This window comes from Chelon labrosus (assembly GCF_963514085.1).
Source record: "Chelon labrosus genome assembly, chromosome: 3".
In the NCBI taxonomy this organism is placed as follows: Eukaryota; Metazoa; Chordata; class Actinopteri; order Mugiliformes; family Mugilidae; genus Chelon; species Chelon labrosus.
The window spans coordinates 836,623-848,186 of record NC_140339.1 but is presented as its reverse complement, the minus strand read 5'-3'; the positions used below and the strand labels follow the sequence as shown (position 1 = coordinate 848,186).

General features: G+C 44.4%; 1 protein-coding gene across 1 annotated transcript; it reads left to right on the top strand.

Moving 5' to 3' along the window:
* Positions 1-4,813: 4,813 nt before the first annotated feature.
* Positions 4,814-10,955, top strand: galr1b (galanin receptor 1b; the record flags this gene model as incomplete). Its single annotated transcript, XM_084541110.1, has 3 exons — positions 4,814-5,506; positions 6,078-6,143; positions 10,638-10,955. 3 exons carry the CDS (start codon positions 4,814-4,816, stop codon positions 10,953-10,955), a joined length of 1,077 nt encoding a protein of 358 aa, XP_084397236.1.
* Between the last annotated feature and the right edge of the window lie 609 nt (positions 10,956-11,564).

The window sequence follows — 11,564 nt, the reverse complement described above, 5'->3', positions numbered from 1 at the left end:
ATCATCATCCGTCATCATCCATCATCCATCATCATCCGTTATCATCCATCATCATCCGTCATCATCCATCATCCATCATCATCCGTCATACTCCATCATCATCCATCCATCATCCATCATCATCCGTCATCATCCATCATCCATCATCATCCGTTATCATCCATCCATCCATCATCATCATCCATCATCAATCATCATCATCCATCATCATCCGTTATCATCCATCATCATCATCATCCATCCATCATCATCCATCATCATCCGTCATCATCCATCATCCATCATCATCCGTCATCATCCATCATCCATCATCATCCATCCATCCATCATCATCCATCATCATCCATCATCATCCATCCATCCATCATCATCCATCATACATCATCATCCATCCATCCATCATCCATCATCATCCATCATCATCCATCCATCCATCATCCATCATCCATCATCCATCATCATCCATCATCATCCATCCATCATCATCCATCCATCATCATCATCCATCATCATCCATCCATCATCCATCCATCCATCATCCATCATCATCCATCATCATCCATCCATCATCCATCCATCCATCATCCATCATCATCCATCCATCCATCCATCCATCATCCATCATCCATCATCATCCATCCATCATCCATCATCCATCATCATCCATCATCATCCATCATCCATCATCATCCATCCATCCATCCATCCATCCATCCATCATCCATCATCCATCAGCATCCATCATCATCCATCCATCATCATCCATCATCCTTCATCATCATCCATCATCATCCATCATCATCCATCCATCATCATCCATCATCATCCATCCATCCATCATCCATCATCCATCATCCATCATCATCCGTCATCATCCATCATCATCCGTCATCATCCATCATCCATCATCATCCGTTATCATCCATCATCATCCGTCATCATCCATCATCCATCATCATCCGTCATCATCCATCATCATCCATCCATCATCCATCATCATCCGTCATCATCCATCATCCATCATCATCCGTTATCATCCATCCATCCATCATCATCATCCATCATCAATCATCATCATCCATCATCATCCGTTATCATCCATCATCCATCATCATCCGTCATCATCCATCATCCATCATCATCCGTCATCATCCATCATCCATCATCATCCATCCATCATCATCCATCCATCATCATCCATCATCATCCATCATCATCCATCATCATCCATCCATCCATCATCATCCATCATACATCATCATCCATCCATCCATCATCCATCATCATCCATCATCATCCATCCATCCATCATCCATCATACATCATCATCCATCATCATCCATCCATCATCATCCATCCATCATCATCATCCATCATCATCCATCCATCATCCATCCATCCATCATCCATCATCATCCATCATCATCCATCCATCATCCATCCATCCATCTTCTATCATCATCCATCCATCCATCCATCCATCATCCATCATCCATCATCATCCATCCATCATCCATCATCATCCATCATCCATCATCATCCATCATCATCCATCCATCCATCCATCCATCATCCATCATCCATCAGCATCCATCATCATCCATCCATCATCATCCATCATCCTTCATCATCATCCATCATCATCCATCATCATCCATCCATCATCATCCATCATCATCCATCCATCCATCATCCATCATCCATCATCCATCATCATCCGTCATCATCCATCATCATCCGTCATCATCCATCATCCATCATCATCCGTTATCATCCATCATCATCCGTCATCATCCATCATCCATCATCATCCGTCATCATCCATCATCATCCATCCATCATCCATCATCATCCGTCATCATCCATCATCCATCATCATCCGTTATCATCCATCCATCCATCATCATCATCCATCATCATCCATCATCATCCATCATCATCCGTTATCATGCATCATCCATCATCATCCATCCATCATCATCCATCATCATCCGTCATCATCCATCATCCATCATCATCCATCCATCATCATCCATCATCATCCGTCATCATCCATCATCCATCATCATCCATCCATCCATCATCATCCATCATCATCCATCATCATCCATCCATCCATCATCATCCATCATACATCATCATCCATCCATCCATCATCCAACATCATCCATCATCATCCATCCATCCATCCATCCATCATCCATCATCCATCATCATCCATCATCATCATCCATCATCATCATCATCATCCATCATCATCCATCCATCATCCATCCATCCATCATCCATCATCATCCATCATCATCCATCCATCCATCCATCATCCATCATCATCCATCATCATCCATCATCATCCATCATCCATCATCATCCATCATCATCCATCCATCATCATCATCATCCATCATCATCCATCCATCATCATCCATCCGTCCATCATCATCATCATCATCATCCATCCATCATCCATCCATCCATCATCCATCCATCATACATCATCATCCATCCATCCATCATCCAACATCATCCATCATCATCCATCATCCATCCATCCATCCATCATCCATCATCCATCATCATCCATCATCATCCATCCATCATCATCATCATCCATCATCATCCATCCATCATCCATCCATCCATCATCCATCATCATCCATCATCATCCATCCATCCATCCATCATCCATCATCATCCATCATCATCCATCCATCATCATCATCATCCATCATCATCCATCCATCATCCATCCATCATCCATCCATCCATCATCCATCATCATCCATCCATCCATCCATCCATCATCCATCATCATCCATCATCATCCATCCATCATCCATCCATCCATCCATCATCCATCATCATCCATCATCATCCATCCATCCATCATCCATCATCATCCATCCATCATCCATCATCCATCATCATCCATCATCATCCATCATCCATCATCATCCATCATCATCCATCCATCCATCCATCATCCATCATCCATCAGCATCCATCATCATCCATCCATCATCATCCATCATCCTTCATCATCATCCATCATCATCCATCATCATCCATCCATCATCATCCATCATCATCCATCCATCCATCATCCATCATCCATCATCCATCATCATCCGTCATCATCCATCATCATCCGTCATCATCCATCATCCATCATCATCCGTTATCATCCATCATCATCCGTCATCATCCATCATCCATCATCATCCGTCATAATCCATCATCATCCATCCATCATCCATCATCATCCATCATCATCCGTTATCATCCATCCATCCATCATCATCATCCATCATCATCCATCATCATCCGTTATCATCCATCATCCATCATCATCCATCCATCATCATCCATCATCATCCATCATCCATCATCATCCGTCATCATCCATCATCCATCATCATCCATCCATCATCATCCATCCATCATCATCCATCATCATCCGTCATCATCCACCATCCATCATCATCCGTCATCACCCATCATCCATCATCATCCGTCATCATCCATCATCCATCATCATCCATCCATCCATCATCCATCATCATCCATCATCATCCATCATCATCCATCATCATCCATCATCCTCCGTCATCATCCATCATCCATCATCAATCATCCATCATCATCCATCATCATCCATCATCATCATCATCCATCATCATCCATCATCATCCATCATCCATCATCATCATCCACCATCCATCATCATCATCATCCATCATCATCCGTCATCATCCATCATCATCCATCATCATCATCCATCATCATCATCATCATCCATCATCATCCATCATCCATCATCATCCATCCATCATCCATCATCCATCATCATCCATCCATCATCATCCATCATCCTCCGTCATCATCCATCATCCATCATCCATCATCATCATCATCCATCATCATCCATCATCATCATCCATCATCCATCATCATCCGTCATCATCCATCATCATCCATCATCATCATCCATCATCCATCATCATCCATCATCATCATCCATCATCATCATCCATCATCATCCATCATCCGTCATCATCCATCCATCCTGAGTAATCTGATTACACCAGATCCAGATTAGAGTCCAGGTGTGAACACTCAATGAGTCCTGTTGTGCTTTAGTTGATAAAACTGGAGTTAAAATTAAATACGACTGAGAAGTTATAAAGTTATAAAGTTTATTTACTCGCTCACTTTACGTTACGGTCTGATTCTAAACGTCCATGATTCAAATTATATCAAATCTTAACTTGTGTCCTCAAACATGTCCCCTCAGAGACATTTAGTTTAGGACATTTTATACTGACTGAAGGTCTGAGAGACAAACTACTGAACTATCTGTGTGGTTTAATGAGTAGATGATGAACTTTAATGTGTTCATGGTCACATGATGGAAGAGACACAAACATCCAGACACCTCCATGAGGGGTCTGATGGGGAGGGGGGTGTCTGATGGGGAGGGGTCTGATGGGGAGGGGTCTGATGGGGGGTCTGTCTGATCTGGACTCAGATCAAAGTTAAATAAAGATAGAACTGATTTAAAGAGACACCAGTGATGATTCATTCATCAGATGTAAAGGCTTCCTCTGCTCTCAGGGTTAAAGTCTGATAATAAAGTGGTTTTACTTTGAAACGCCCTGACAGGAAGCGTCCTCCCTGAGTCTGAACTTTCAGTCTGAGGAGTCCGGACTCCGCCGCTGGACGCACTGATCCGGATCATGGACCCGGTCTCTCTCTGGAATCTGTTCTAAGCTTCCAGCCTCCAGTGCCCCCCGCCCCCACGCGGAGCTCCAGCATGCTGCTGCCGGGAAACGACTCCCTCAGCTGGGCTGACCTCCCGCAGTCCAACCGGTCACTGGCGGCGGGCGACGGACCCGGACCGGAGGCGGTGATCGTGCCGGCTGTGTTCGGGCTGATCTTCGTGGTGGGGGTCGTGGGTAACTCTCTGGTGATGGTGGTGATCGGGAGGGTGAGGTACAGCCGTGGGGGAGGCGGTGGGAGAGGCGGGGGGCAGCGCTCCCTCAGCCCCACCAACATCTTCATCGTGAACCTGAGCGTGGCGGACCTCCTCTTCCTGCTGCTCTGCGTCCCGCTCCACGCCACCATCTACTCTCTGCCCGACTGGGTGTTCGGGGGCTTCCTCTGCCGGTTCGGACACTACTTCACCACCGTCAGCATGCTGGTCAGCATCTTCACGCTCGTGGCCATGTCCGTGGACCGCTACATTGCCGTGGTGCGCTCCAAGAGTTCCGCGTGCGTCCGGAGCCGCCGGAACGCGCTGGCCGGACTGTGCGTCATCTGGACGCTGTCTCTGGTGAGCTCGGTGCCGGTGGCGCAGCACCAGGTCCTGGTCAGACACCCCGACGCCCCAAACAGCACCTTCTGCTGGGAGGACTGGTCCGGAGCGTCCAGGCGCACCTACCGGGTGGCCATCCTGCTGATTGGCTACCTGCTGCCGCTGCTGCTCATCAGCTGCTGCTACGCCAGGGTCAGTTCAGAAAGGGGCTCATAACCTTTGACCCCTGCGGTTAAACACGCGATAGTAGCAGAGCAGAGGGAGCAAAGGGCGCGAACAAAGTCCTGGGGATCGTAAAACTCCGTGCGTAAAATCCTGCGCGCAGCAACACGGCTCTGGATTTCAAAATAAGACACTTCACATAAATGTTTTATATTGTTCATAATAAGGCTGAGACAGCTTCACACCGAGCACGAGACTGATGTCACGAGATAAAACGTCTTCAGTGAATCATTTAAGACTCATCTGACCTGGTTCAGTTTAACACAGACACGCCTCCAAGTTTAATTAGTTTAGTTTAAATGTTAAAACTAGAATTTATTAGTTGGTGTTTACTTTTAGTTTTTATTAACTTTATATAAAATAATGTAAATAAATGACAGGGATTAAAATCAGATGATTAAAGTGACTGACTTTCACAATAAAAGTCCTTTGGTGTGCTCTTATTGTGAAGGTATCACTTCCTCCTGCTGCTGTCCAACAGTAACTAGAACTCAGACACTTCCTGTTCACAGGTCACGTGATCTCTGTTTCTTTCTTCCAGGTTTTATTTCATCTTCACAAAAAGATGAAGAACATGTCCAAGAAGTCAAAGCAGTCCAAAAGAAAGGTACGTCCATCTTCCTCCTCCTCCTCCTCCTCCTGTAACTTCAGGTTCGGTGTAGTCTTCAGTCAGGTTTCCATGGAAACCGTTGTGTCCTGGTGGACATATCAGTGAAGTCTTCTCAGTCATCTGCTGATGATGAGTTTGTCTCTGGGTGGAGCTGTGAGTGGGCAGCGATGATGATGATGATGATGATGATGATGATGTGAAGATCCATTATAACGAGGACTCTGTGATGAAGATATTTAATCAGCTGTAATGAGAAGCAGCTGCTGTTGTCATACGTTCATATAATCTGGTTATTATCACGTAATCTGGTTTACCATCTTCTAATCTGATCTACCTTCATATAATCTGGTTTGTCTTTACATATTATTACTCTACATATGGTTACCTTTATTTAATCTGGTTATCTTCCCCTAATCAGGTTACATTCATATAATCTGGTTATCATCATGTAATCTGATTAACCATCATCTAATCTGATCTATCCTTATATAATTTGATTACTGACAAATAATCTGATTTATCATCCTATAATCTGGTTGCTGTCATATAATTAAATTTATTTTAATCTAAACTGGTTTATCTTTGTCTAATTTGGCTACATTCATATAATCTGATTATCATCACCCAATCTGGTTTACTGGTTTTAATCCAGTTAATCTACCTTCATATCATTTGATTTATCATCATCTAATCTGACCTTTCTATATAATCTGATCTATCTTTACATAGTATGGTCAGCTTTATTTAATCTGGTTATCTTCATTTAATCTGATTTACCATAATCTAATCTGATCTATCTTTATATAATTTGGTTTCTGACAAATAATCTGATTTATCTTCATATAATCTGGTTGTTGTCATATAATTAAATTTATCTTAATCCACTTTACTTTCGACAAATATGACCCAGTCTAGTTAATCCGGTTAATGTGGTTAATCTGGTTAATCTGGTTAACCTGCTTTGCCTTTTGCTGAAAATAAACCAGATTGGAACGTGTGGAACTGACACCATCGGAGCTAAACTGGACCTGATGGACACGTTACAGGACAAATATGTCAAACAAACGTCCTCTGGTTCAGGAGTCCTTCCTGGAATGTCCTTGGGGGGGCGTCTCAGTGGTGGATCTGAGTCCCTTTAAGGACTACAGAGTGTTAGAGAGCTGATATTTGACTCTCACCGTCCTGCCACAGCACCAGTCTGTACACAGGGGGACAGGTGTGGACCAGCAGGTGAAGTCCAAAGTCCCAGGACAGAGTTTTGTCTTCCAGGAACAGAGTGCAGACGTCCTGTAGCAGCAGATCAGAGTTTACAGTATCTGGAGGGGGAACAAAGGCTGCTGGGTAAATATTTAGACAGAGGGACTAAGAATAGAGGAGATTCCCTGAGAGTCTGAAGAGACACTTTAAACAGACTGGACACGTCCACGTCTCACCCTCTGTGGACATAATGGAACATTTAAGTCGAGCGTGACTGAGATCAACACGTTTCATTAGTTTTAGGGTTTTATGGTCGCGTCGAGGCTGATAACATGTTTTATTAACGCAGCCAATCACATTCAGTCAGAGACAAACCAGGAAATAAAACAACGTCTCATAAAGTGACGGGAAACAAACAACGTCCCGGGACAGGAGAGGACATAGAGTGTCCACAACAACGCCGTCAATAACAACATGGTGCTATGCTTCACCTTCATCATCTTCATCTTCATCAGTCCCTGGTCTTCATCTGCACAGCTGTTATCTTCTAAACACCAGAGACACTGCTGGTCTAAACACGTCCAGCACTGAGACAAGAGGACAAACTGTCCTCGTCTCACATTTTCACTTTTCAGTCCTAGCCCCAGTCCTCACGTCGGCCATTTTTATTCAGTCTGAGTCACATTTTAGTCATTTTCATGTTTTATTTTTAATTCTCACATTAGTCAGACTAACAGCTTTTATCTGAGTCCTCGTCTTTAGACTAAATAGAATTAATAAACAGAACAGAAATAAATAAACGCAGAGGTTCAGCGTCAGAGCGATGTCTGGACATATCCCTGAGGACAGTTCGGTCCAGAGGACAGGACTCAGGACGGTCATCGTGTTAAATCAAGTACAAACACAAAGAGGTGAAAACTTTAAACACATTTAGAAGTAAAATAACATTTAAACCTTAAACAATGAATTACAGGCTTTTAGCTTCAGTGGTTCTCTACATCTATGGAGAGTTTTAGCTCAATGCTAAATGCTAATCCATCATCCACTCTACTGTCCACTGTTTAAACATGTCAAAGGTCAGAGGTCAATAACTTCATGTAACTAGTAAAGTCCTTCATCGTTATCTGACGTTGATGGAGGCTGCAGAGATATCACAGGGCTAGTAGCAGCTAGCTAGTTCTGGTAGCTAACGCTAACTGGGATCACACTAATGGCTCTTATCCAATCACATACCAGGGTCTGATATCCAGGTAACATCTCATCATATCATTCTCAGTAACGTTTCCTCAGCGTTTCATGGTCTAATATTTTTCGTCTTCGTTAACAGCGCCACTCGTCTTAGACCCCGTCCACACGAGACGTAAACCTGGTCCACATGTGTCCAGACCCTGTTCTGACGGATCATCTGGAACACATCTGGGTCCATCTGTCTGTGACGGATGTTTGGAGGTTACATAAAGATGACTGGTTTATCTCAGACCTGATCATAGAAAACCAGGACATCAGTGAAACGTGGAGCAGAGGACACTTGAGGGACATGAAGGACTTTTGTTTATACAAGTGATGACATTCATGAAATATTGGGAAGTTTTTTTAAAAAGAAGGGGACGAGAAACGTTTAGGATTCAGGCTGGAGGAGGGTCGACATCGTATGGATGGTGACTGTACATCTGAGACAAAGTGAAGACATAGTGAGGACACAGAAGAGAAGACGGGCTTGAACACATTTGAGAAGTTTAGAGATGTTTGTCTTTTTAATCAGATTAATTGTAAATCAGTGGCGTGGTCGGTGACTGATGGTGTGTTGGTTTAGAGATGAGTCACAGTCAAAGAGTCTCAGTTCATCTCTCTGCTCTTATTTACACAGCTGATCTGGGTATGTCCACGTTTGTGGAATAGTTTTTACCCTCTAAGGACTAATTGTGTTGACGGCAGCTGAGGCTGGTTCATTAAACTGTTCATTAAATGACTCCACAGGTCTTCAGTCTTTAAACAGCTCGTGTTGTGTTTAATGACGGGAGGAATCTACAGCGTTGTGACATCTGTGGGAAAGGTCGCACAGTTTGAAACTCCAAACTTTGATTTTCACAAACTTCCAACAGACTGACGTGATGTGAAGTTGATCAAACAGTGTTTGACGTCTTCAGTCCTCACGTTAACATCTGTCCTCAGTGGACTCATCACCAGTGTCTCAACTTAACGTCCAGGTGTGAACAGTGACCCAGGGTTCAGATCTAAAAGGCTACGTAGACCCTAACGCCCTAGTCTGACCTGCACCTCCACAGAAATGTAGCTACGCACCGTGTGATTGGTCCTCTGGGTAACACTGTGTTTCCTCTTTAGTGTTTCCAGCTGCTTCTACATCTTCAAATTGGTTGTTTTGGATCAATGAAGATGGAGGAGAGGTTCAATGAGGAGGTTCAGAGATACAAACATTGATACGACTCGCCTTCAGTGAAAGTTTCAGTCGCCATAGTTGAGAGTGAAGCAGGAAGTTGAAACAAGAATGAACCGACTGGTTAAAAAGACACAGCGCCGCCTAGTGTTTGGGTGGAGGTGTTACAGAGTGAGTCAGACTGATGAGGTACAAGTAGGTAACGATGTCTACGTCCTGCTGGACCTTAAATGAGACTTAATCTGAGTCTTTGTCTCTAAAATAAATCAGATCATAACATGTGAGAGTCTTTCCATCTTGTTCCAACATCTGGATCATGTCTCCAAGTCAACCAGCAGCTGTTGATGGTTCTGATCCAGCGGTAGGTAGAGATCCATTAGAGACAGCAGCTGCTACAATATTCTACTGACCACATGATGGCGCTGCTGATTTACAGACACACAAACTGAGATCAGATCTCAAGTGCTGGCTGGGGACGCATGCGGAGACACATTTAGATTAAGACCAGGTGGATGGACAGGTGAGACCAGGTGAGACCAGGTGAGACCAGGTAGATGGACAGGTGAGACCAGGTGAGACCGGGTGCTGATGTTAAAGGTCTGAAGACAGGCAGTAAAAAGCTTGTTTCAGTTTATTAAACGAACTTTACTGAAGATGATGAGACAGAATAAAGGAGAACTGGAGTAAAGCTGAAACTTGGAGCTAATGAGGTGAAGAGAGGAAGAGGGAGTGGTTGTTTTGTTGAATTATACGTTGACACAGATGATGATTGATTTATTTTCCATCTCTGCTGATTATCAGATGCTCGTTGGGTTTTAGATTTATCTTCATCACCGTTGCTAAGCGACAGGCTGATTGTTGTCTGGGTTCAGATGTCCTGACGTCTCCTCTCTCCTCAGACGGCCCAGACGGTTCTCCTGGTCGTCACCGCCTTCACTATCTGCTGGATGCCCCACCACATCATCGCCATGTGGGTGGAGTTCGGCAGATTCCCGCTGAACGAAGCCTCCTTCGCCTTCCGCATCGTGGCCCACTGCCTGTCCTACAGCAACTCCTGCGTCAACCCCGTCCTCTACGCCTTCCTGTCCGAGAACTTCCGCAAGGCCTGCCGCCAGGTCTTCACCTGCCACTTCCTGTACCCGCCGCCGCCCACAGGCAAGGCGGTTCGTTTCCGCATGGACAACTTCTCCTCCACGCACTCCACCACCACCATCTGAGGGACGAGGTCGGAGAACTGGGACTGAGAATACGAGTGGAACCAGGAAGGAAGCCTGCGTCTGTTTGGTAAAAAGAAGGGTCACATGACAACGGGACGGCCTGTGATTGGCTGCCATGAGGGGGAGGGTCGGTCTGTACAGTAGACCCTGTCCTCACGTGTCCCAGACCCTGTCCAGAGAAGCAGACGGAGTTATCGATGTCTTCTATGTCGTTTTTGTACCTTGCAGAGTGGACCCCGCTCTGGCCCACGAGCCGTATGTTTGACGTTCACTGCAGAAAAAATATGAATATATCTTCAGTTATATAAAATAAATCAGCTGCAGCGTCGTTCAACCTTTAATGTTTGATTTCACTTAAAAAACAAAAGTTTCTCCAACATGAAAATTAAAACTGACCCCAGACCGTTCAGAGTCTCCAGTCTGATGTTCAGATATAAGATGAACCATGAATAAATCAAGTTTAGAATCACGGGTGTTCCTCCTCCTCCTCCTCCTCTTCCTCCTCCTCCTCTTCCTCCTCTTCCTCCTCCTCCTCAGATTAAACCAGATTTACTGGATCTGAACAGAGACTGGTGTTAATTAATAATCCGGTAACTGGAATCACTCCCG